This window comes from Agelaius tricolor, unplaced genomic scaffold, assembly GCF_023055355.1.
Source record: "Agelaius tricolor isolate 1412-34295 unplaced genomic scaffold, bAgeTri1.0.p SCAF_22, whole genome shotgun sequence".
Classification (NCBI taxonomy): Eukaryota; Metazoa; Chordata; class Aves; order Passeriformes; family Icteridae; genus Agelaius; species Agelaius tricolor.
This window is the reverse complement of record NW_027269282.1, coordinates 13,956,754-13,984,020: the sequence shown is the minus strand read 5'-3', so window position 1 is coordinate 13,984,020 and position 27,267 is coordinate 13,956,754. Positions and strand designations below refer to the sequence as shown.

The 27,267-nt window shown below is 51.2% G+C and overlaps 1 protein-coding gene across 1 annotated transcript in view; it reads right to left on the bottom strand.

Moving 5' to 3' along the window:
- JAKMIP3 (Janus kinase and microtubule interacting protein 3) overlaps positions 1 to 27,267 on the bottom strand; it is a 54,568-nt gene that overhangs the window by 19,153 nt on the left and 8,148 nt on the right. The window contains 15 exon segments of the mRNA XM_071446464.1: positions 46 to 144; positions 354 to 452; positions 829 to 891; positions 1,578 to 1,661; positions 3,803 to 3,931; positions 5,313 to 5,441; positions 6,885 to 6,944; positions 8,313 to 8,348; positions 8,835 to 8,966; positions 9,364 to 9,510; positions 10,334 to 10,453; positions 12,067 to 12,282; positions 19,191 to 19,688; positions 20,783 to 20,963; positions 22,030 to 22,166. Coding sequence (XP_071302565.1) covers positions 46 to 144; positions 354 to 452; positions 829 to 891; positions 1,578 to 1,661; positions 3,803 to 3,931; positions 5,313 to 5,441; positions 6,885 to 6,944; positions 8,313 to 8,348; positions 8,835 to 8,966; positions 9,364 to 9,510; positions 10,334 to 10,453; positions 12,067 to 12,282; positions 19,191 to 19,688; positions 20,783 to 20,917 — 1,947 coding nt within the window. The 5' untranslated portion in view covers positions 20,918 to 20,963; positions 22,030 to 22,166.

Genomic DNA, 27,267 nt, shown 5'->3' with positions numbered 1-27,267 from the left:
CACCTGGCTCTGCCGGGGAGGGGATAGGAAAGGAGCATCCCTTACTGTTACACCTTCAGCCTCGCAGTACACCTGCAGAGGGCTCTTCCCCTCCGTGAAGGGGCCGTGGTGGAAGGTGATGGCCGGGGACCGTCTCTCCCTCTCCTGAAAGGACAAGGATCCTCGGTTACCCCTGGCTGTGCCACACCACAGCACCACGGACTGCTCTGGCTTGAAGGGCCCCTAAAGCCCATCCCACTGCCCCTCCTGCCACAACAACCTGCCAGCCACACCGCTGGTGTCTGTGGTTCTCCTCTTTGACCAGACCCTGCACAGAGTGCCCCTCTGCAGTGCCCCGCAGGGCTGGGGCTCACCTCCAGCTCCAGGATCCTGAACTCCAGCAGCTCGTTCTGGTCCTTGGCGTCCTGCACGTCGTGCTTGAGGCGTGCCTCCTCTGCCTCCATCTGCCTGATCTGCCAAAGCACAGGGCACCTGAGCCAGGGGGCAGGGCTGGGCCAGGGGGGCAGGACTGAACCAGGGGGGCAGGCACACCCAGCCAGGGCAGGGCTGAGCCAGGTACACCCAGCCAGGGGGGCAGGCAAACCCAGCCCAGGGCAGGGCTGAGCCACCCCGGGCCAGGGGGACACAGGGCTGGCCCCCAGGGCCACTGTCCTCATGCACAGGACACCCCCAGAGAATGCCAGAGCCCCACTTCTCCAGCAGGTTTATGAAGATCTCCTATTAAATTATTTCCAGCAGGACAGTGCCATGCAGATTGGAATATTGCCCCTTCTGCATCGCTCAGGACACAAATGCTATTTGAATAATGCAAATAGAAACATTAAATACCTTTTCTACCAGTTCCTGATTCCTTCTGTACAACGCCTGCTTCTCCTCAATCCACTTCATGTCCTTGGGGAGAAATGAACAATGCTGCAGGTGAGGCTGCAACATTTGCAACAGCACAGCTGCAAGTATCTCACTGAAGCTCATGTGCAGAGGGACAGAACAGTGAGGGCTGTGAAACTCTAAGTCCATTACTTCTTAAAATAACTCCCTAAGCTAAACTTGCCCATGCACTTTTAACAGCTCTGTAGTTCACAAATGGAATAAAAACATTCCAGTGATTAAAAAACTCTTTCAGGTAAAATCTGGTTTGCATTAAAAGGGACATTCCCAACTATGTGTTTACTATCAAATTTCTATTTTACTGAATACAAATCACATATTTCTGCAGCTCAGGCAAACTAAACTTTATTTGGAAGCTAAGCTCTTAGTCTGAGGAATATAAAACCCACAAACCCAGAACATCATTTATCAGCAAGAACAACAACAAGAGTTTAAGCTGGGAAGGCAATGATACAATTACTCAATTACTTAATATTTAATTGTTCTCAAAACCATTTTCTGTTTACTGCTGCTGTTGCTTTTGGGTTTTTTTTTTTTTGTTTGTTTGTTTTTTTTTTTTTTGTTTTTTTTGTTTTTTTTGTTTGGTTGTTGTTTTTTTGTCAGCAGAAGTGGTGCACAAACTGTAACCAGCCTGGGAACCTTTCTGGTCCCCCAGCAGAGAGGTGGGGAAGGGCTGGAGTCAGCATTACCTGTCCCTGCTCAGCCAGAGCCTTCTCCAGGTCTTCTATCTGAGCCTGGGACCGGTGTATTTCTGCTTGGAGCTGCTCACGTGTCTGTGGCATATGAGAGAGAAACAAAAAAACCAAAAATTGGTAAAGAATAATTTAAAAAGAAATTAAAAAAAAAATTCAAACTTTCTCCAAAAGACCAAACCTAATGCACTATTGAAAATACCAAATGCTTTTAACAAATTATTTTGAAAGTTCCCTGGCAGAAGAAATTTGCAGCTGAGCACAGAGTATCAAATAATCAAATGTAATCAAATCAAGTCTGGGAGATAGGATTACTGATTTTGAGATTGAACTCAAGATTAACAAAATGGCAAAGCAGAGCTGGCCCCTCACAGCTGCTCATGGCAGGCTGCAGCCAGAGCCTCCTCCCTTTCTCCAGGGAAACAAATGAGAATTACTGTGGCACAATTCTGGGCACTCCTGTTCCCTTAAATTTGGGGCACGTTAAACATTCAGAGCAGAGCCCACATTACAAACTGGCAGATTTCATTGACCTTTGTGCCTTTGGTGCCTTGTCTATAACTTAGAGCCTTTTCTATGATTTAGTGCTATATCTATTTCATACCCATCTCTCATTTTTTACTGTATTTGTACCTTCCTGCTTATTTAAGTAGACACCACATTCCTATACACCTTTTCTGAAAAACAAATGAAATTATTGCTAGTTGTTGCATTTGTTACATACTTTCATAGAACATTTATTTCCTTGAGCCATTTCTCTGCTATTTATCCCGTTATTTACACTGAAAGTGGCTTTGTTTGCACGACCTACACTGGTGCCTCCTTTGGCCCCCTGTGAAAAGACTAAAATCCAGTCACTCTCACAGCTGGGCATGCCTTGGCTCACTGGGATTTTCCTTCCAGGTGCAATTCCTGATGTTTCAGAGTAGATGTTCATTCTGGGAATGTCTCTTTTCATGCATTACACCTTGAGCCACTCCCAGTGTTCCTGGATAACACCTCCACAGAACAGGTGTAGGAACAAATCTGCAGGCACATTTCTCCTGTTAAACAGCAAATTTGTCCCTTTCCTGATGGCACCCACACCTTTCCAGAATGGGCCTGACCCATCCTGCCAGCCCTTCAGGGAGTCAGGGAATGCTCTGGGTGGGAAAGGAGCTCAAATCCCCCCCAGTGCCAGCCCTGCCATGGCAGGGCCACCTCCCACTGTCCCAGGGGCTCCCAGCCCCAGTGTCCAGCCTGGCCTTGGGCACTGCCAGGGATCCAGGGGCAGCCCCAGCTGCTCTGGGCACTGTCACACACATCTTTTATGGAAAATCCTTTCCTTGGGATTTTCCTCCTGAGAAGCTGAGAGGCCTCAGGAACACAATGTACCCAATGGTTATCTGCTGCTGTGGGATGCAACAGGTGCATCTGGGATTGGGCTCATGTGCTTGTTTCTAATTCATGGCCAATCACAGCCCAGCTGGCTCAGACTCTCTGTCCCAGACACAAACCTTTGTGATCATTCTTTCTTCTGCTATTCTTAGCCAGCCTTCTGATGAAATCCTATCTTCTATCCTTTTAGTATAGTTTTAATACATTATATAACATAAAATAATAAATCAGCCTTCTGAAACATGGAGTCAGATCCTGGTCTCTTCCCTCATCCTCAGACCCCTGTGAGCACCATCACAGAGCACCCTGTGCCAGGGCTGCCCACCCTGCCAGGGAACAATTCCTCTGTAACTGCTTGGCACACTCAACAAGCTCCCAACAAAAGCAGCACTTCAGGCCAGCTGTCCAGAGCCACAGGAACCCTGTGAGGCAGACAGGCAGAACGGCACGGGGCACTTTGCAATTTAATTAACAGAAAAATCTCAGCTATAAGCCTTCTAAACATTTTCTGAGGAATCATGTAATCTCTCAGAGCCCAGAAGGAATTAAAGACCACGCATTATAGATTTAAGGCTATCTGTCCTAGTTCTTTGTAGAAAAAGAGCTTACTTTCAAGGATTTCCCATAGAAACCTCTCCCTGGATTTCCCTTGAGCAGACCAGAGGTGAAAAGCCCGAGCTGCAGCAGTGGTGGACTCTCAGCAGCCCTGGCAGCGCTCAGAGTGCCCGGAGCCGCCTGGCTGAGCCCAGGTGAGCTGGAGAACAGCCTGAGCCCGGCCAGGGGAGTCCCCCACCCACCCTGCCAGCTGCAGGGCCCCATGTCCATGGCATGCACACCCTGCAGACCTTGACTTCGCGCTCTGCATCCAGGGTGCCCCCGACCTGCTCCTGCAGCAGGGCGTAGGCGCGCTGCAGCGCCTGGTACTCCATCGTCAGCTGCCGGAACCGCAGCTCCGTCTCCTCCTTGGCCATGCCCTGCCAGCACACAAAAGGAGAGGGTTAGGTCTGCTGTCTCTGAAAACTGCCAGAATTATCCCTTTTGAAACGCAATTTGGAACCATGGTACAAAATATCTTAGTTAAGCGCCCTCAAGCTGCTTCCCCTCCGTCCCCTGCACATCCCTTGCACGCTCTTACCTCCAGGAAGTGCAATACAGAAATAAAAAGATAATCCCTGCCTTGGAAAGATAAAAGCTTGCCTTCCATATAGCACACGAATGACTGCACCACCCTTTCTTACTGGAACAGGGAAAATCATCACATTAAAGGTGAAAATGCAGCTTTCTTTAACAACAAAAGGTTTCAATTTGGAAAGGAAACCAAGCCTGACAGCCTCACTCAATTATTAAAACATGAATCCAGAGTTAATAGTTGTAGAAGTGGTGACAGCCAACATGAAAGGGGCCCTTCATCTTTTTCACCCTGCTTACAATAACCAGTATGGAGTGCTTTCATGTCTGACCGGAATATTTCACTCAACATGAAATGGAATTACATTGCTGGGTGCATGCATCAACTTCACACTGGCTGAACGGGGGGAAGATATCAATACAGGAATGAAAAATAAACAGGCTCATGCATACACAAATACATCCAGATTTCCTGCAGTGCAGCCTGGTAACCATCAGGTATCTTTCATGATGGAGTGAGGAATTCTGCAGGCTCCCTTTCTGCAGATTGAATTACACACCTGCAGCCAGCACACCGTGAAAGGGCTGCACATCATCAGGGGCAATTCTTGTTTATTACAAGAGTCTTGTTAAGCCCAGAGCTGTGTAATGGACCAATGTTCTGACACACACTGGGGAGTGCATTTGTGGGGAAGCCCTGGCAAATCAAGGAATAATCCCTTTAATTTGTGTTACATTTGTGTGCTGTGAACACACAAATGTTCCTCTGGAACCCAGCCAGGAACCAGCCTTTCCCTGGAGCCCAGAGCTTCAGGGGAGCATTCATTCCCTCTCCCTCCACCAACACAACCTTACTGAGCTTGGCTGGCCCAAACTGCACCTGCCAAAATCTGCAGCCAGGCTCAGAGTGAACACACCTCCCATGGCCTGTCCAATTTCTCCATTTTTTAGACCTGCAAACCTGCCATAAATTCAATATTCTTAGGATATCAGATTTCCAGCTTGGAAGTTGTGAAGTTACTGAAGACCTGAGATGTAGAGATACTGACCACCATGCACAGCACCAAATTTAACAGAAGTGTTTCATTTTGAGGTCTGAGGGACAGAACGATAGAACAGACATGAGAGAGCAGCAGTGATAGATGGAAGTGATGGAACAGAGCAGGGATTTCATTAGACAGCAGCACCAGGGTCACGAGCAAAGCAAGAGGGGTTTTTGAGGAGTACCTCTTCCAGGTCGTCCTCGGGCGTGCACGGGGTCTGGTCAGTCCGGTCGGTTTGGTAGGAGATGGAGGAACCATCAGACTCCAGGGAAGCCTCCTCATCATAGCCATAGAACGTCTCCACCACCGGCTTCTGGCAGAGAGCAGGGTCAGGGAGTGCCCTGGCACCTGGACAGACTGCCCCTGCAGCTGGACAGACTGCCTCTGACACCCGGACAGACTGCCCTGACACCCGGACAGACTGCCCCTGACACCCAGACAGACTGCCCCTCACACCCGGACAGACTGCCCCTGCACCCGGACAGACTGCCCTGACACCCGGACAGACTGCCCCTGACACCCGGACAGACTGCCCCTGACACCCGGACAGACTGCCCTGACACCCGGACAGACTGCCCCTGACACCCGGACAGACTGCCCTGGCACCCGGACAGACTGCCCTGGCACCCGGACAGACTGCCCTGACACCCGGACAGACTGCCCTGGCCCTGACACCCGGACAGACTGCCCTGACACCCGGACAGACTGCCCTGACACCTGGACAGACTGCCCTGGCCCTGACACCTGGACAGACTGCCCTGACCCCTGGACAGGTGCCCTGGCAGGCCAAGAGCCGTGGGCTGAAAGTGCTGGGGGATGGAAACAGCCCCAAGCCACAGGGGGGCCCTGGGATCCCTTCCGTGGTTCTGGGACCCCAAACCCCCCCAGTGCCACCCCTGCCATGGCAGGGACACCTCCCACTGTCCCAGGGGCTCCCAGCCCCAGTGTCCAGCCTGGCCTTGGGCACTGCCAGGGATCCAGGGGCAGCCCCAGCTGCTCTGGGCACCTGTGCCAGGGCTGCCCACCCTGCCAGGGAACAATTCCCAATTCCCAATCTCCCATCCAGCCCTGCCCTCTGGCACTGGCAGCCATTCCCTGGCTCCTGTCCCTCCAGCCCCACCCAGCTTTCAGACAGAACGTGCCTCCCTGGAAGGCCTGGATGTGATGCTCAGGATGTCAGGAGTTATTTCCCATTGACCTCAATTAGTTATTCATAGGTTCATTAGCTCCAGCCTCACTCTAATTGTTCATCTGTGGATCACAGCACACTGGCAGCCCTGACATTAAACCTTCCTGTGACATTTTAGTGTTAATATTTACATTAACACCCTGCCAAGCCCTCATTAACCAACATCCCCTTTTCCCTGAGCTCTAACCACTGCTTCCCTAACCAGCAATTTTCACATGTTACTAAACTCCATCATGAATTATTTACTACATACACATGTTTTCAGCACCATCAGAAGATCATTTGGAGATGCGTTGATTCATAAAATTTGTCTGCTCTTAAGACAACCACATCCCACCAGAGTCCCACAGGGTGAATGCAGAGCATGGAAAGGCTCAGAATGCTCGATGCAAACAGGTACCCTGCCCCCTTGAACATCCCAGTGCAGTCTGTCAATGTCCTTCACCCAAACTGAAGTTCAGGACCCATTTGCAGACCCTTGAGGAGAACATTGCCTTGGCCCTGAGGAGCTCTGAGCACCCCAGCCCTGTCCATCAGCATGTCACCATGGAAGGGTTTGTTTTTTACCTTAGGAATTCTTGTCATTTTTTTCCTTTGCTTCCTGAACCTTAGCAGCTTATCACGTTCCTGCAAGAGTCAGAGACACTGTTAGCTGTTTGCAGAGAGCAATTACTGAAATCAACCCTGTCAGTACAAGGGGCCACTGGGGAAGCAAAAGACAGGAATGTCCCTGCTGGCCACTGTCCCATACTGTCTCCATGCCTGGGTTATTTACTCCAACGTCTCTCAGCTTTGCCACAGACAACTAGAAATTGCTCTTTATGTCCATGAAAATCAAGCTAAAATAAAGCTGGTGATAAGTTTTATGCTGAGAGTTTGGGTATGCCTGTGTAGCTGCTCCCTGGGTGACCATGGCCCTGCAGCCCTTGCCATGGCCCTGTCCCTGTCCCTGGTGGCTGTTGGTGGCTCTGGAAGGGGCACACACCCAACACACTGCACACACTGCAGGGCCTCTTGAACTCTGCACTTCCAGGCTCAGCTCCTTCCCTAAGGATCTGCAGGTTCCCTATGTGTCTGGAGTAAGGTTTGAGCCCTTACTGCTGCCAACAATTTTTCCAGTTGAAGGAAATAATAGAATAATCAAATTCCAGGTTGGAGGGACCTAAAATATCACCTCCTTTCACCCCTGCCATGGCAGGGACCCCTCCCACTGTCCCAGCTGCTCCCAGCCCCAGTGTCCAGCCTGGCCTTGGGCACTGCCAGGGATGCAGGGGCAGCCCCAGCTGCTCTGGGCACCTGTGCCAGGGCTGCCCACCCTGCCAGGGAACAATTTCCTCCTCTGTGGTATTAGGTTGGTTTTTTACAGTACTCAGCAAAAAGTCTCTGTTCTGGACTTGCAAAGGCCAGGAGTGCAGAGAGGGAAGCTCCACAGGGGAAACCCTCAGCTGCTCCATTTCCCCTGGGTACAAGGATGTGGTGACCTTGGGGACAGTGACATGGGCTGCTGCTCAGCCTGGTGGCCAATCCCAGGCCAGGGACAATTGAACACTCGTTGCCTGGAATGGGAACAGCACATCCCATCAATACCCATCAGTGGTGGAACCCCAAACATCTCTGTTTGGAACCCCAAACATCTCTGCTCACCACAGCACAGGGATGGGGCAAGGGCAGGGCTGAGCACACCCTGCTGTGGGTCACACAAAGCCAGGGGCAGCCAGAGTGAAAAAATGACATTCCAAGGGGCCAGAGCTGCCCTGGAGATGGGGACACTTGCCCTTGGCCATCAGGACAGGATTAAAGCTTTCCTCCCCACCATCACTGTGCTTTTCTCTGGTGAACAACTGCTGATAAAATATCTGCTCTGAGGAAACCCCCTGGGTCAGCTCACTGCTGAACACAGATGGAAGGGAGAATAAATATTATTGTACCCTGCCTGCTTTCCATGAACAGCAATTTAAAGCATATAGATGAGGAGGAAGCTAATGTCACTCTTACCATGACACTCTTCACATAGCCAGCAGTCTCAAGGGTCTAATGAAACAGAATGAAATAATGTCAGTAACTGGACAGGCTTAAAAAGAAAGGGAAGAAACAAAAGTTATTTTCTAGAAGAGTGTGGTGATTTTGGTGTTTTCTGTTTCCAAGGACAGAGAACATGTTAAGAAGGAAGCAAACCCCAAGCCCAGGGCTGCAGAACCCCTCCCTCCTCCTACACAGGAATCTTCAGCCCTGGTGTGTGTCCAGCTGAAGGAGCTCGGACAGTTTCCCTCCCAGATCTGGCCACCAGCACATGCAAGGATGTGGTTCTATCAGGCCAGGCCAATGCAGATTGAAAGGGTTTTCCCAGATACCACACCACAGATAATTTCTATTACTACTAAGCACAGAAACGCCTGCCAGGTTCCCCTGCTGCCCACTGTGCCCACCAGCTCCCAGAACCTCAGGCACCCCTTCCTTGGACTTCCTCTGCTCTGCCCTTGGGCACTCTCACGTGAGAACAGCGGCCTCCCATCTTACCTTGGAGAGCTCATCAATGATGTTCTGCTGCTCAATAACTTGTAGTCTCAGGAAATCCACTTCCCTTTCTTCCTGGCTGTGGTCAAGGTCATTTAGGGAGCTTGGTCTCCTTATTGCTCCACTTCTTTGCCTCTAGAATGCAAAAACCGCAGGGCAGAGGAGGAAATGATCAGGAGGCTTTGCCAGGGACTTGTCTGGCCCTTCCCTTTACAGCAAGTAGAAAACATCTCTCTAATGGTTGCCCTGGCAGCTCTCCTGCTCCCTTTCTGCTGAGCCTCACGTCCGGGCTCCAAATGTGCCAGAGGGTGCTGCTCCTCCAGCTGGAAGAGGGGCAGGGTCACAGGGGCAGATTCCCCAGGGACTGTGGGGTGATCCTGGCAGGAAAGTTGAAGGTGAGCCATAGAATGCCAGGTGAGTTTGGGTTGGAAGGGCCAGGATGGAAGTTTCCCATGGAACCTGCAAGGGCGGGCCAGTGCCTGACTCCCTCAGCCCCAACGTCCCCCGTTCTCCCAGGAGCACAGGCACTCACCATGGCAATGTTTTCCTGCGTCACAAATTTCAGTTTATTTTCCATTCGACGTAAGGCATGTGACAACTCCTCATTCTTCCTACTGAGGCGTTTGTTTTTGTCCAAAATGGGCTTATACTGACTTTCTGCTTCTCTGAGACGTTTCAACTAAAAGATAAAGAGAAAAATGACACTTCTGGAGATTTTTCATTAAACATATTAACTACTTTCTGTAACTATCACACTAGAAGTTTTTTCTCCTGATGCAAAGCAGAACTGATAAAAACTTGGGATTTTCCATTGGGAAGAGAGCATTCCCACATTAGAAGATATCGTTGTAGGGAGCCCCTGATGCGGGAATAATCTGCTTTGACTCCAATGACTCTAGAAGGCTGAACAAATGCTTTATTAAGCTATATTATATTATACTAATACTATATATTAAAACTATACTGAAAAGATACTAAAGAAAAACTCATGAGTGTCTCCAGACAGTCACAACACAGCTTTGACCTAACTGGCTAATTGATCTAAACAACCATCACCAGAGTGCAATTCACAAGTCACTTTTGGTAAACAATCTCCATAACACATTCCACATGTGTCAAATAACAGGAGCAGCAAGTAGAGATGAGAGTTATTTTCTCTGAGGTTTCTCACTGCCTTTCCTTTGGAGAAATCCTTGGGAAAGTTGTGCCTGCTGCTCTCTGTGAAGAGAGCTGTGGCTACAATGAGATATTCTGCCTGTGTAGCAAACGTTCAATGTGGGGAATGTACTTATTTTTAAAAAGAAATAAATATAATTCGAGCTAATGCCATGTTAAAAATCCATTGCTGCACAAGCCAAGAGGGGAGTGGCGTGGCCCAGCCCAAGCCGCGAGCTGAGCAGGAGGCAGGAGGAGGAGCCCCTCATTTCCAGGCAGCACAGGAGCAACCCCGGGTGTTCCTGGGGCCGGGCACACGTCCCCAGGCCTGGCCCTGCTGCACTCACCAGCTCGTTCCTCTCCTCCGACAGCAGCGCGTTCCTGTCCTCCAGCTTGCGGATGATCCCGCTCAGCTCCGCGATTTTCAGCTGGAAGCGCCGCGCGTCCTTTTCATCCAACTGCTGTTCCTAAAACAAAGATCAACTGCAAATAACTGTTCATAAGTGTGCACGCAAGAGCACATTGGCAAAGCTCAAACTTTTCCTTATCCCAAATGCAGACATTTTAAAATGTTATCGCGTAGAGTGTAACCCGTGGAACCCAAGTGACCATGGAAAGCTGCAGGGTGAGACCAACAGAAAGTCAGGAGTGGAAATGTAACAAAAAATGCAAATGCAGAGGTGTGTATATGCATATGTATGCGTATATGCATATGCAAATACAAGGTCACAAATGTGACAATACAAATGTGCAAACACAAAGTTTACAAATGGTAAACTTGGAAACAACAGAAAATATCAAAACTGAAGGCCGTGTTCCAATGATGCCACTGTTGAACTGAGAGCTTCAGACACATCGCCCACTCTGAGGACTTGATCATAAGAAACTGGTATTAAAATTACTGAATTACTGAATGGGGAAAATCCATGCAATTGTGCATTGAATAAGCTCTTCTTCCAGAAAGCTGTGGCCCTTATGGGGTCCTAAAGGGTCACTCGTAAGGCTACAGGGGTAGCACTTTGTCTGAGTGAAAATGCTTCAATCAAATTAGAAATGAATAGAGATATAGGTAGATGTGTTCTCGTTCAGAATCAGAGGAGTTACAGCTACTGACAAACGTGACAGACTTTCCCCCTTCTCTAAGACTTGTTCTGGTCTTTGGCAGAAGTTGAGTACAACTAGAGAGAGGCAAATTAGTGCCCACGAAAAAGTACTGGTAGCACTTTTGGGAGGTCTAGGGTTCCTCATTCAACAGGTGCAGGAGAGGCTTGGGCCAAAGAATAAAACAGATTGGTTTGCTCAGGTATAAGTTTTACACTTGTACTGAGACAATCGAGGCTGTCGCAAAAGAAATCTTGATGAGGATCAGCAATGAGGACGACCTGCACACGTCAGAGGCACGAGGGCAGTTACCCGAGGGCTCTTCTGGGCAAAGGGGGCCCCAGCAGGGAGGTGCCAGAGTTACACTGCAAAAGCCACTGCGGAGGGCTGATTCCAATCCAATGCTCTGGCTATTACAGAGGATAAACAGCAGAGGATAGGTCAGGAGGTGTTTGGTTCACTTTGTGTCCTGCTGGCAGTGACCAGCAGTGCAGGGCTGCCCTGGGGGTGCAGGGGTCCATGCTGCCCTGCACTGCCTCCATCCCTCTGGAACTGGCCTCGTACATCTGCTCCCCAAGCCCCAGCCCGCGCCTCCGAGAGCTCGCACACAAACAGCACTTGGTGAGGAATGCATTTGCATCGTTTGTTGGCAGAGTCGTGTCAAACTGTCAAACTAAGGCGGGTGGCTGAGCATGGCACAGTGAGGAAAAGGAGAGAAAGAACAGAGCAATTCCACCCTGCTGACAAAACCAAACCAAACCAAACCGACCGGGAAACAAAACAACAGAAAGCAAAAGCTCTCCCATGGCAAGGTTTGATTGGAAATCTCAAGGCTTTGGGCACACAAAAGCCAGAGCATGAGCAGGTGCCTCAGGAACCCTGCACAGCCATGGGACAGCTCTTGCTCCAGGGTGCACTCATCAAGATTCTGCCACTCATTTGGTCGCTCGTTTAGGTGAAACCACGTGGAAGTGCTTACGGGGCTTCCCGAATGATCTGAAGCGTCTCCTGCACCACTTGCATAAGGAAGTTCCCGCTTGGGGCTGCTCAGATGCCGGTCAGACTCTTTGAGCTGGGACAGTTGTTCATCTAAAGCCTCCTTTTGGAGCTGCAGTCTCTGAGCATGCCCGGCTCGCACCCCTAACTCTCTCTCCAGCACGAAGACTGCTCTGTCCTTAAACTTAATCTCCTCCATCTATAAGGAGAACAGAACACAGTCACACAGGGCTCGGCAGTCCCCGAGCACCCCAGGGTGGCACAGCACAGCTGCCCTGCCACCACAGTGACAGTGAGCACCCCAGGGTGGCATAGCATGGCTGCCCTGCCACCACAGTGACAGTGAGCACCCCAGGGTGGCATAGCATGGCTGCCCTGCCACCACAGTGACAGTGAGCACCCCAGGGTGGCACAGCACCACTGCCCTGCCACCACAGTGACAGTGAGCACCCCAGGGTGGCACAGCACGGCTGCCCTGCTACCCACAGTGACAGTGACAGTGAGCACCCCAGGGTGGCACAGCACGGCTGCCCTGCTACCCACAGTGACAGTGAGCACCCCAGGGTGGCACAGCACCACTGCCCTGCCACCACAGTGACAGTGAGCAGCGTGCACAGCGCTGCCCCTCTCCAGGGCCACCCAGCAGGAAACCCCTCCTTCAGCAGGCAGCTGGCAGTGAAATACTGGGAACAGCCTGAAATCCTGTCACCACTTCAGAATATCTTAAACAAAATTAAACATTCGCATCACACTTGGATTGCTTCATTCAAACACTTTAATGATTCTGCAGCATTTTGCTTAGATGCCACCTCTAGAAAATGTGGATTAATAATTTTTAAAGAAAAATTTTGAAACCTCAGTATCCTTTACATTTTCAAAATTCCTAGAAGAAATATGAATTTTTAATTTTTTTTCCCAAATATCTTCCTTGTGAGCTATTCCTTTTCCATCAGAGGTTTTACTTACACAGAATAAAGATTATGCAAAATAATGAAGTGCTTAAATGACAAACACCCAGTGACCTCTAATGCTCCCCTTCCCTGTTTGCCTGTGCCAAGGGGCTGCGCACATCCCATGGGATCAGCCAGGATCCGACTCCTGGGGTCCGCCAGGAGTTCACCAGGGTGGCTGGGTCCTGCCAGTGAAGGAATCCCTGATCCCAGCCCAGTGAGGGAATCCCTGATCCCAGCCCAGTGAAGGAATCCCTGATCCCAGCCCAGTGAGGGAATCCCTGATCCCAGCCCAGCTTGGCTGGGGTGCTGCCCACGCTGGAGCCCCCAGTCACAGCCCAAGGTTCCACAGAAATCACACCCATCCCTCAGGCTGCTTTCAGACTCCAGAAACGCAAGATTTTTGCCTTCAGTTTTTGAGATTTCAGACATTTAATTTCAATGGTCAGTTTTTAAACCTGGCCTGCTTCAAATAAGAACATTTTGCCTTCTAAGAGCTGTGATAATACTTTTATCTCTGCTTTGTCTGTAAACCTGGAAAGAAATGACACAGGCAACCAACAGGCACTCCAGGGACTTGGTTTGCAGTAATTGCAATGTAGCTCACCCAGGGCAGGTGCTGGCAGGTCACCCAGGCACCAGGAAAGCAAAATGGAGCAAATGAAAGGGATTTTGGGTGCCATTGACTAACCACCCTTTCAACAATGTCAGTGAAGGCAGCCTCTGCTGACTTAGAATGAAACAAAGACACAGGTACTTCCAGAGCACCTGAGGTCTTTCTGCTAAATGCCTAATGAGGAGAAATCGAAATGGATGCACAGGTGAAAAGATAACACATCATCAAATGATTATTTGTTTAAAATAAGCAGAATATTGGGTAGTTAATTCTTATTCATATGGAAACAAAGACATATTACAACAAAGGCAACACATGAAATTGGGAGGAACAAAGAGATGAGAAAACACGAAACATTTCACAGCATTCCACTAATGGCTTGTTTTCCAGAAAAAAAAAAAAACCCTAAACAAAACCTTCGTAGACCACAAGCAAACCTCAGCATTGACATCTTCCTCCACCTGAGTAAATTCCCATCCATGACACATGCCCAAGTTTGGTGGCTGCAGCCACTGACAGACAGAGACAGTGGAAAGAGCACAGCTGGGAGGGAAAGGTGTGCCTCAGCACAGGGGGAGAGGAAGGGAGGGCAGGGCAAGGGGTCCCCAGAACTCACTGGCACTGGTGCAGGTCCATGGGCACGCTGCCCTCGGGCAGGGCCAGCCTGGCCTCATGCTGGGCTCTGCTGGGCTGGACCAGCCTCTGGCTCCTGTCCCTGCTCCCACCCTGGCGCTCTGCAGCGGGGAAGGGGCGGCAGTGCCGGAGCACCCACCCACCACGCACCCACCCAGGCACCTGCAGGCGCCTGCTGCGCTCAGAGCTGCAGGAATACTGATGAATATGTATGTGTCTGCTCACTGGAGGCAGCCCCAGCACAGCTGGTGCCAATTACAGAGCAGCAGCTGTGCTCAGGGAGATGTGCTGCTCCTCGCTGCTCCTGCAGCTCCAGGCTTTGAGCCCTGGCTCTGTTATTAAAGTTACTATTGCCATCCTGTTCCAACCCAGGCTGAGGGTCCTGGCTGGGGCATCTGTCCCTGCAATCTTCCTGGGGCCCCTGCAAGCTGACAGATGCTGTCAAAAATGGCCTTTGAAGCACCTGGGATCAAAGGCATCCCCCCAGGCAGAGGGCACAGAGGAGGATCCCTGTGCATGGCAGGCACTGAGCTGGCATCAGGACGTGTCAGGAGAGCTGTCCCAGCCTCGATGGGGCTGCCAGGGTGCTGGGACCTGGCAGATGAGCTGCCCAGGCAGGAGGGGATGGGGTGGCCCTGGGTGAGCCAGCCCTGGGAGAAGGGCACAGGGCACACACACAGACCCTGCTCGTTCCCCTCCCTGTGCAGAGCCAGCCCCGCTGCCTGCCTGTCCTGGCACCCAGCAGCAGCACAGGGCCCCCGAAGGTTTGGGCTGGGAGGGAGCTGGAGCTCAGCCTGGTGCTGAGTGTAGCCATCAGTGCCATTGGGGAAGCCAGGAACGGAGCAGGGGCTGTGCAGAGCTCCTGCTGGAGGCACAAACCCCCCTAAAGCTCTCCCAGAGGCCCCCAGCCCAAGCCCTGTGTTGGGTGTGCTCTGGCAGCACAACAGTGTGGTTACAGCCCAGGAAATATTAACTTTAGGTCCAGAGAAAAATGTTGTTAAAAGCTGGCCTGAGAGAGGTGGAAGGAACCCCTCAGAATGAGGAGGTTTCCTGACCCTCCTCAGCGTAGGAGTAATGCTGTCTGGCTTTTACATACAACAAAATCCTTCAGCCCAGGTTTAGTTGGAAAAAAAAAAAGTGGTAAATGAGGGTCAAACCACAAATGATTAAAAATCCACAGGTGGAAGAAGGAGAAGGAACAATTCACCTTGAACATGTGTCTGCCTTTCAGGTGCTGCATCACCTTTATAACCCCAGGTATGGGGGATCTCAACACACCAGGGAATCAAACGCAGAGGGTAAAGGCTAAATCAATCACCAATAAAATCAATACTTAAAAATCAGCTTTCTACCCTTTACACCAGACATCTTCACTAATTCAGCAGAGCCTGACAGAGCCCAGGGTCTCTGAGAGCAGAGAGGCTCAGAATGGTGCTTGGAACCTTGATCCCCTCTTTGGCTTGGGGTGGCACTGCCATGAGGGAGGTGTGAAGCTCTCCATGTCCAGAGGTCTCACAGGGGGATTGGCACAGGGTATTAAAGCTTTTGCTACTCATAATCAACTAAAGTTTGTCTAGATTGAAATTAAGCACTCCCCAGGCTCCAGCAAATCCCATTTCCTCAGTTTTTCTGATTTCTCAGTCCCCTGATAAAGGAGATGGGACTGAGGAGGCTGCAGTGGCCATGGCTGTGTAGAACTTTTCCCTCCCGACCAACCCAGAGTTAATTAAAGTTTAAATGCTCTTTTCCACACTGAATTTTGGTGCCCACTTGGCAAGCACCAAGGCTTGGGGAACACTGCAGGCTGAAAGCTGCTGCCCTGGCTGTGCACACACTAAGCAGGAGTGCTCCTGCCCGTGCAAATGGCATTAAACACAGCCATGCAGTATTTTCAGGCAGTTTTGAATGCACAAATTGAAATTTAAGGACGGTTGGCTAAAATAAGACATTCTGTCCAAAGGAGGCTGTTGCCACACGTACTCATCACCATTGCAGGGGGATTTCATCTCCCTGAGGCTGAGAGCCAGGGCCAGCTGAACCAGCCTGTGCAGGCACAGACAGCAGCAGCCAGCACAGCACTGGGGCCAGAGCAGCCTGGGCACACCCAAACCCACCCAGCTGCCTTCCCTGTGCTGCCTGCAGTGCTGGGAGCTGCCAGCCCTGCTCCATGGGAACGGGCTGGAGCCTTTGGCATCCACCCTGGCCCTGGAATGACTGCAGTGAGGAGCTGGGGGTGAGAATACCCAGAGCCACAGACCCTGGGGTCCCAGCTGTGCCCATCCCCACGCTGTCCCCAGCTCTGAGTGCCACCCCCAGGTGCCACCCGCAGGGATGGGCACTGCAACCCTCCCTGGGCAGTTCCTGAGCCCCCTTTCCATGGGGAAATTCCTGCTGTGCCCACCCTGAGCTGCCCTGGCCCAGCCTGAGGCCGTTCCCTCTGCTCCTGTCACAGCCTGCAGTCACTGCAAGCACAGAAAATGCCCTGGAGCTGAGTCAGTGGGCCCCTGATTCTCTGCACAGGGCACTGCACACACAGCCCTGTACCCCAGACATCAGGGCTCTCCCCACAAGGGGCCAGGAGCCACCAGCTCCCACCCAAATAACTGAGGTAGAGCCCATGGAGCTGAGAGCACTTGGCTGCACCCAGGAGGCACTCGGGGCTTGGTGAAGTCATGGCATCAGGGTAAAATCATGGCATCAGGGTAAAATCACGGCATCAGGGTACAGTCATGGCATTGGGGTAAATCATGGCATCAGGGTAAAATCATGGCATCAGAGTAAAATCATGGCATCAGGGTAAATCATGGCATCAGGGTAAAATCATGGCATCAGGGTAAAATCATGGCATCAGGGTACAGTCATGGCACCAGGGTAAAATCATGGCACCAGGGTACAGTCATGGCATCAGGGTACAGTCATGGCATCAGGGCAAATCATGGCATCAGGGTAAAGTCATGGCATCAGGGCAAATCATGGCATCAGGGCAAATCATGGCATCAGGGCAAATCATGGCATCAGTGTGAAGTCATGGCATCAGTGTGAAGTCATGGCATCGGGGTACAGTCATGGCATCAGGGTACAGTCATGGCATCAGGGTAAATCATGGCATCGGGGTAAATCATGGCATCGGGGTACAGTCATGGCATCGGGGTAAATCATGGCATCAGGGTACAGTCATGGCATCGGGGTAAATCATGGCATCAGGGCAAATCATGGCAGCAGGGTGAAGTCATGGCATCAGGGTGAAGTCATGGCATCAGGTCATTTCATTGGTGCAGTGAGCCAATCTGATTCTTTCAATCATGAACTTTTAAAAGTTTGATTTTCACAGGCAGTTTAGATAACATCCCACTGAACCACTCTGTTCCCTGTAACTAAGACCATGTTTATTTAACAGGTTCTACATTAAAGGCCATTAGTGGGGACTTTCCACGTGATGCAGCAAGTTTATTTAGGATGTGCATTAGCCCCCCATTCACTGTGCTGTGTGAAATCAATGCACCAGTGATGCATGGTTAGAGGACAATGTACTTACACTGCAGGATATTTGAACAGCATCAATAGAGCAGTTCGTTGGAAATTATTTTCAATATCCTCTTCATAAAAATAAAATAATCTATGAAAATCCTTAAGAGCCTAAAGTCTGAGAGAAGAGAGGCTAAATAAAGGCAGGGGACACTGCAGTGCTGGCAGTCAGTCCCTGCCAGGCCCTTTGGGGGTCAGGGCTCAGGTGAGGCTGTACAGCATCCCCAGGGCAGGGGGTCCTGCGGGGGTCTCTGCAGCCTGGTCACACTGCCAGCCTTTCATCTGGGGCCAGGCTGGGCATTGTGAATTTATCTGGGGTTTGGGTAACAGCTAAGGGCTAATGACTTAGACGAGACCTGGATGGGTCTGTACCGGGACACTGAGGCTGTGAAGCAGCATGGCAGACACAGAACGATGGTGACACCACACAGATACTGAGACAAGACCCAAACACACACCCTGAGGGCATGGCTGTGTCCCCAGGCAAGGCAGCACCCTCAGGGGCTCGGGTGTGGGTCAAGGCAGGGGCTGGGACAGCACCAGTGAACCCCTGAGCCCCTCCAGGTGCTGCTGGCCTGCCAGGCTCTGCTGCAGAGCCTTCCCTGCCAGGGACCACCCTCCCTCCTTCCCACAGGGATTTCCCCCTTTCCCAAGCACCACCACCCCTCCAGCCTCCCCAGCCCGGTCCCACAGGCCAGTGGAAATCTCCAAAGCCACAGGGGTGAAGCTGCTGCCTTTGAGAGTGGAGCTGCTGCAGCTGAGGATCAGGTGCTGGGTTAGTGGGGGCAGGCTGAGCAGCCACACACAGAGGGCCCCTGAGGGCCAGGTGAGCAGGGCCAGGTGAGATCCCAGCCACCTGCTCAGGTGGGAGACACACAGGAGCAGAGCCAGCCCTGTCCTGGGGAAAACCACCACGGTGGGCATGGAGAGAACTCCCCCTGCCTGCCCTGCTGCGTGGGGAGCACCCAGGGGTGCAGAAAAGGAGCATTTGGGATTGTGTGAGCCTTGCTGTGGGATGGTGGGATGTTCATGGGAACCACCAGAGGCAGGGGAAAGGAGGGACCAAGGTGGATCAGGAGGGAAGGCTTGGTGAGGAAACAGAGGCATAACCCAAGACACATTAGTGTGGTAGCATTCCCCTCCCAGCCAGGAGCCTGAGGGCTCTTCCTGCTGCCTTTAACGTGAACGACGTCCACAGGCTCTGATACGGATGAAGAAGTTTCTCACAAAACATTCTGACACTTTTAAAACCACTTTGCCCTTTCTGCTAGTAAATGTAAGCAGAGCTGGGGCGAGCCCCAGAGTCCCCACACCCGCCCAGAGAGGCCAGCCCTGCCCATTTCCCCCAGGACACGGGTCAGAAGAGCAGAGAGGGACACGTACCAGCCTGCGGATCTCGCGCTCGCACTCCCTCTTGATGCGCGTGATCTCCTCCTGGTGCAGGTGGTACACGCTCCTGATCTCTGCTGCCTTCATTTTGTCAGCTTGGATCACCATCGTCAGGGCCTCCTCCACCTGCTTCTTGGCGCCCTTCAGCTCGGAGATCTCCTGCTGCATTTTGATTTTCTCCACCTCGAAGCCCTTCTTGGCCTCCTCCTTGGCCTCGCTCAGCAGCACCGTCTTCACCTTGTCGGGGGCCCCGTCCCGCACGGCGTTCAGCAGGGTCTGCAGCCTCTGGATCTCATTGTCCTTGATTTTGATCACTCTGAGCAGCTCGGCTTCGTGCTGCCTCAGAAGAGTTTCTCGGACAGCCTGGAGCTCTTTCATTTTGTCTTCATGGAGTTTGACTTTGAGCTCTGTGACCACCACTGTGCTTTTATGCTGTTCGTGCTCCTTGATCTGCTTCACTTCCTGATTTTTCTCCCTTTCCAACTTGCTGACCTATAGGGAAAATCAAAAAAGTATAGTATTTTCAATCAACCAATGAGTACTTATCATGATGTTATTTAAAAATGGTACAGATGACTTTACAGTATTACACCTCAGTGCTGGTATGTCTGTGCCTATAAACTGGTGGTAGCAAAGACCTTTCTTTCACTGCAGGCTCATGTTTAATACACATTCAGGAATCAGTCAGTACTTTCTGAGTCCTTACTTTATTCTGCAGAAGCTCTCACAGCACATTACCCCCAAAATAAGGGAAGAACCAGATGCCAAGGCCATCACTCTGGCCCACTCAGGCAGGCAGGCCAAACCTGCACGTGCACAGGCAGGGCACAAAAATCTCTGTGCAAGCTCCTGTGAAGCCCCAAACAGCTGCATTTTACCAGATGGTTTTTTAAAGTGATGAATTATTCAGCAGAAAAAACTGACTGTACCCGACCACACAAGGCTCAAGCGATGTTTCAATTTAAAACCATGCCATAAACTCTAGAGAAGCCACGGCCAGAAGTGGCTATGAAGGACAGGGACAAGGAAAACAAAGTCCTCAGCCTTAAAGCTGCAAATGCTGCTGCACAGCAAAAGGATCAACAGATGTTCTGTTTAATTATACCTGTGTGTCAGATTCATGGTCTAAAATGCCTAATGCAAATTCATGGGAAAATGCAAACTGTCATTTTGTCCCTGCATGGTAACATATTTCTATTCTGGAACTGAAAACCCCCAAAGTCTATCATTGGAAGCTGAGTTGGAGAAGTGGGGAAAAGCAAATGAACATTCCTGCTCTGGCTGAGAAATGATCTGAGGGCAGGAGCTGGAAGCTCTTAGAGCTGAGGCTCCAGCCCCATTGCTGTCCCTCTCCCAAAGGCTGAGGGAGAAGCTGCGCCTCCTTGGAATCCGGGAATCAGCACAGGGGGCACAGCTGAGGTTTAGCACTGGATATCTGGGTAAGCACTCGGTCTGGAGGAGCTTGAGTGCAAAACCCAAAAGAAATGAGCGTAAAAGGGCAAGAGAAGAAGCAGCCGGGAGGATTCTGGCACCGCTGAGCTCTCTGGACACACGGAATGGCGTGCACAGGGAGGGAAGCTGCCCACCTTGCTCTTCTCCTGCTGGAGCTCGATCTGGATGTCGGTGAGCTTGGCCCGCAGCTCCTCGTTGGCAGCCTGCAGGGCGGCCAGGGCGTCGGGCTTGTCCCCCCTGGCGCGGCTGCTGGAGCCCCTCTTGGCCATGCTGAGGGAGGCCCTCGCTGCTCACGCTGCTCACATCTTCTGGGGCCTGCAGGGAGGGACAGCTGTCACCTGCCAGGGACACAGCCACCAGCACGCCCCAGGAACAGCTGGGGGCTGCATCCCCGGGATGGGTGTGTAATCATGGGGTGGATGTGCAACCATGGGATGGGCGTGCAACCATGGGATGGGTGTGCAACCATGGGATGGGCGTGCAACCATGGGATGGGTGTGCAACCACAGGCTGAGAGTGTAATCATGGCTTTTCCTTGGTCTGAGTGTGCAATCACAAGCTGAGTGTGCAATCACAAGCTGAGTGTGCAATCATGGCTTTGCTCAGGTGGAAGGGTCAGCTGGAGGTGCTGCATTCCCTGGGCTGAGTGTGCAATCACAGCTTTGCTGTGGTGGAAAAGTCCTCTAAGACCATTCAGTCCAAGCCCCACATGCCCAGGTGCCACATCCACACAGCCTTCACATCCCTCCAGGGATCCCATCCCATCCTGTACCCAATATCCAAGCTGAACCTCCTCTGCCGCAGCCTCTTGGCCCATCCCCTGTTCCCTGGGAGCAGGGCCTGTCCCCCCACAGCTGCACCCTCCTGCCAGGCAGGGTCCTGCTCCTTCAGCTGGGCAGTGATTGTCCTGGAACCCACACAGGGCAGGAGGGAACACACACAGGGCAGGGGATGGGGAACCCACGCAGGGCAGGGGATGGGGAACCCACGCAGGGCAGGGGATGGGGAATTCAGACAGTGCAGAGGATGTGGAACCCACGCAGGGCAGGGGATGTGGAATTCAGACAGTGCAGAGGATGTGGAACCCACACAGGGCAGGGGATGTGGAACCCACACAGGGCAGGGGATGTGGAACCCACACAGGGCAGGGGATGTGGAACCCACACAGGGCAGGGGATGTGGAACCCACACAGGGCAGGGGATGTGGAATTCAGGAGGGACATCCACCCACCAGTCCCCGGCACTGCCACAGCTCAGAGGCAGCAACCACTGGGAAGATTTTACTTCTATTCTGTTTTCATAGAATCATGGAACCACAGGATGGCCATACAACAAAGCTCAGTTAAAACGTGCTCATATTTGGGAAAACCTTATTTCCAACCTTTTCAAAGCAATCCTGTTGACGTGGGTAGCAATGCTCCTGGCTGGGGACCCTCAGTGCCTCGGTCTGTCCCTCATGGCCCAGCCACCACAGAGGCACTGTCCCTGGCCCTGTCCAGGCTCAGCAGGGCAGGGCACCTGCAAGGAGAGAGCAACCATGAATTACAGCAGCAAAGCAGCAACAGAGCCAACCTCCACAACAACACTGTGATAGCAAAAAAAGCCTGGTTTGGATTCTAGGAGCAAAAGCCTGAATCTACCCGGGAGAAAAGAGCCAAGGGAGGCAGCGGCTCTGGGGGTACAAAAATGGGATACAAGGCTGGGAGAGGGCTGGAGTTTGGGAGGGCAGAGCTGCTGAGAGCCAGAGAAATCATGAAGGACATTGGGTCAGAGGGGAGGAGGGAGGCTGAGACCTAGAGAAACAAGCGGGAGAATAAAATAACACTCCTGATATTAATTGTCCAAACCAAGGTGGTACAAACAGTCTCAGTTCTGCTGTTTCTCAGGCTGGTGCCTGACTTTGTAGCCTGGAAATTTCTATAAAAAGAAACACGTTTGATTGGGCAAAGAAATAGAAATGAATTCAATTTTAAAGATATTGCCTGAGAAATCGGTAACATGAGTACGTGTTCTTTGCATTTAAGATTCTTGCTGCTTTGTGCAAGCAGACACAACACACCAATGGAGATTTTAAACCCCTTTCTTAACTGATAAAAAATGGGGCAGCCTGTAGCCACAGGCACAGAGCTGTACCTGCTGCAGCAAATGAGCCCTTTGTGCACATTACAATTATTTTCTTAGAGGATTCCCTCCAGAGGCAGAGTGAGCCAGGTTAGCAACCAACAAGCTTGAACTGCTTCCACATGAATGGCAGACAAATGATCATTTGAATGGTACAGGGATTTGAGAGAGTAATTGCTGACAGGATTCCTTTGACACATGAGGGCTGTGAGAATTTACATCTGTGTGCTCACAGAAAAGAAAACTCAGGAGCTGGTACTGGGGAGCAGAGTTTGCTGGGTGGGGATTCTGTCTGAGGTCAATTTGTAGAGCACAGATGCTGATACTTGGGGTGTTGCAGCTTTTTTATTTTCTTTCAAATGTTACGAAGGTTTAACGGTGTGAATTGACACACTTCATGCCAAGCAGCTCTTGGCTCATTGAACTCCAGCTGCTGGCCCTGCACAGGGCAGGCCAGGAGCGAGCACTGTGCCCACTAGACCATGTCACAAATGTCCAGCCCTGAGGAGGTGATGGTGGAGCCTCCCCTTGCACAGCAGTGGGGATGTGGTGAAGGATGGCAGAGCCCAGGTGTGATGCTGCAGCCAGGTGTGTATGTATATACACATATATATATTTATACATTTTATATATATGTGTATATGTGTGGTGCTGGGGCCAGCAGAGCTCAGCCTTGGCAGCTGCCCCAGCAGAGCTGGACTGGCTGGTTGCTGTTCCCAGGGTGAGAATGGAAGCAGGGCTGAGCAGGGCACGGCAGCTCCCAGTGACAGCCACGACCTTGTGTGAGTGTGCAGGGGCACAAGTGCCATTGTTGGAGCCACAACAGTGGGGGCTTGTGCTCCCACCAGCGTGGCCCTGCAGCAGGAGCAGCCCTGGCACGGGGGCCAGCTGGGACAGGGCAATGTTTATCCCAAATACTGGAGCAAAACACGGCACAGAAGGGTTCCCTGGGCAGAAGCAGGCAGGAGATGGCTCCTCCCGGGCCGAGGGGACACAGAGCTGCTGCTCCAGGCTCTGCTCTGACCCTGGGGAGGTCCCTGAGCACAGACCCTCGGCAGGGCCCATCCTGCAGGGCACAGAGCAGCTCCCCCTCCCCACGGTGCTGGGCATGGACACATTCCCTGGAAAACCAGACACCTGCCCCGGGACACTGCCTTGATTCTTCCCATGAGTTACATAGAAGGGGCAGCTATCAGACACACCACCTTAATAGAACAGAAAGGTCATGATATTTCTGATGCTGGGAGAATAGATTATGCATCTGATTCCTGGCATGTTTGATATTGAAAACAGCATCAATAATGCATCAGAGCTGCCTTGAGCAGGGCTCAGCGCTCCCTTTGCCTCCTGACTTGCAATTCAGACAGCAAGACTAATTGGGAAATGTGTTTTCTAGGTAGTAGTTGCAGAAATGAATGTTTCACCATGCTTAAAAATAAGTGAATTAATCCCTACCCAAAGTACCAATATTTGAAAGCAGAGCACTGTTCTTACAAATATGGAACATTTCCAATGCCTGCCTCAGCCCTGTGAGCACTGGTGTTCTCTGTTTTTGACAAATTGTTCTGACTTATTAGTTTAAACAAACCTTTTTGAGCCTCTGGTGCACCTCAAAATACTATGATAGAAAACGTAATGGTTGAGTTCCCACTTTTTCATATGAGTAATGTCCACATTGCATTTAGGATTGCACCAGCCTAGAGATCCAAATGCAAGAAAATGAGTTTTCCTCTGCAAAGGAATTTCATGCTAAGCCATGCAATCGTGTCCCATGCTGGAGCTGTGCTTTCGGCCTTTATCCATATAAACATTTGTCATGTATCCATATAAACATTTGTCATATATCCATATAACCCGTGCATCACTCACTCAGCTGCAAGGTGAGAAGGAAACCTGTTGGGAATTGCATGGGAAAGGGAGTGAGCAGGCCGAGACAGGAACTGTCCTGCACACAGGGCTCTGTTGTGCATTTCCTTCAGATCCATGCAGATCCCATGGATTCACAGGCAGAATCCAACCAAGGGATCCCTGGGGCTGGAAAAGCCCTCCCAGCCCAAGCTGTGCCCATCCCCACCCTGTCCCCAGCTCTGAGGGCCACCCCCAGGTGCCACCTGCAGGGATGGGCACTGCAACCCTCCCTGGGCACTTCCTGAGCCCCCTTTCCATGGGGAAATTCCTGCTGTGCCCACCCTGAGCTGCCCAGGCCCAGCCTGAGGCCGTTCCCTCTGCTCCTGTCCCTGTGCCCTGGAGCAGAGCCCGACCCCCCCGGCTGTGCCCTCCTGGCAGGAGCTGTGCAGAGCCACAAGGGCCCCTGAGCCTCCTTTGCTCCAGGCTCAGCCCCTGCCCGGCTCCTTCAGGGATTCTGCAGCCCCTGCCCGGCTCCCTCAGGGATTCTGCAGCCCCTGCCCAGCTCCCTCAGGGATTCTGCAGCCCCTGCCCAGCTCCCTCAGGGATTCTGCAGCCCCTGCCCGGCTCCCTCAGGGATTCTGCAGCCCCTGCCCGGCTCCCTCAGGGATTCTGCAGCCCCTGCCCGGCTCCCTCAGGGATTCTGCAGCCCCTGCCCGGCTCCCTCAGCCCCTCCTGGGGCTCCAACCCCTTCCCAGCACCATGCCCTTCCCTGGACATCCTATGAGGATTTTTTTCTCTGTGCTGTTTAGATTGAGACTAATTTGATAAAATTATTTTTTTTTAAATTATATTAAATTTAAAATAATTTTTAAAATTATTTTTCGTGACCCAAGCCAGACCTCCACAGAGGCCCATCTGACTGGTCCATGCTGTACTGAGGGAGTTGCAGGCTCCCCACACTGCAAAGGTAACACACCCTGATACCCACAGACTTGCTGTAGAGCAAGTCTCCATTTCCAGAAGGGAAATAAATAACCAACCAATGCTTCCCAGCGTGAAGGAAGCTCTGAAACTTATCTTTCACAAAATAATAACTGCTTTAAATTCAAAAAAATCCCACCCCTCACCCCCCAGGCCTGACATCCCTGCAGATAGAAGTCTAGCCAAAGTTTTGCTGAGGATTAGATCGATTCCAGCAGCAGCTGTAACAGACACATGTCAAATCCCCACTGACCTGGATTTTTCCTCAAAGATTAATCCTTCCACCGTTGTTGGCTTTAACTCCTTGGTGGGTGGATCACGTCCTTTGTGAGCTCTACACTTGCAGCCTCCCCTTGTGTGTGAAGTTTTCCCTGTTTGTGCCACACCCAGGGATGGGATCCCCACCCCCTGGTTCCTCAGCATAAGCCTCACACAGGTTTTTTGGGTTTTGGTTCAGGTGCAAACCATAGGTGGGTGCCAATTATGAAGCTAGTTATGGTTCATAGGGAACACCTGGCGCTGTGCTGGAGGGTTTGGGATGGATTTTGGGGCAAGGTTAATGCCCAGAGGCACTGGGATGAACCAGTGGCACTGCCCAGGGAATGGGCACAGCCCCGAGGCTGCCAGAGCTCCAGGAGCCTTTGGACAGCACTACCAGGGGTGCCCAGGTGGGGTTTTGGGGGGTCTGGGCAGGGCCAGGGCTGCACTGGGGGATCCTGTGGGTCCCTGCTCAGTCTCTGAGCACAGCACTGGCAGACACAATTGCTGTAAATCCCAGCAGGTGCATTTTACAGCAGGACACCTGCTTAATTGAACAGCTCTTAGGGCTAATTTGCAGAAAGAGCAATAATTAATTAAAACAGGTGACCAGGTAGGGAAGCAATTTCTCCTTTTTCTCAGATAACCCCCAATATTTAAGGTACAGAAATCCATTGGAGTTTCTGCAATAAACTCCAATAACACACCCATGCAAATCATCTGTTAAACTGCAGCAGTAATTTGGGGAGGGCTATTAGTGAAGAATATATTTCAGACCCAATTCCACGAGTTTAATAGCGTGTCACTGCCTCCTCTTGCTCACAAACAAGCTGTTAGAGCAATGCCATCCCCTCTCCCAAGGAATTCATGCCTGTGTAATTAACTAAATCAACTGTAACACAGATGGCATCGCACGATCCAAAAGCACTTGATGGAAACATTTTAAGCATGTTATTAACATCCCTAAATAACTATTTAATGCTACCTCTCCAACCCTCTTCGGCACCAACACACAACACAGCTGGATTTGAGGATAGAAAAGGCAGTATTTAATTGCTACACTCTTACAAAAGATTTTCAGTTCTTGGATTTATTCAATTTATAAATGAGCTTGAAAAATAACAGACTCAACAGTGGCAACAAAACCACTGTGCTTTGGGTTTCAGAATTAAGGTTAATTTCCAGACTGATTCATCATCATTAAATTCAGCTGTGAGGAACTGGGCAGCAGAACAAGTCACTGATGGGAGTAGGAACCTTTCTTTAGGCTGACCCAGACTATCCAAAAATTACATTTCTATTTGACAGTGTGTTTTCCTTCTCAGTAGGTGTGTGCCCAGCTCTAAATCAAGATAAAAACTGACATTTCCCAGCAACAGACAAGAATTTGAATGGAAAGCAGATTAATCTC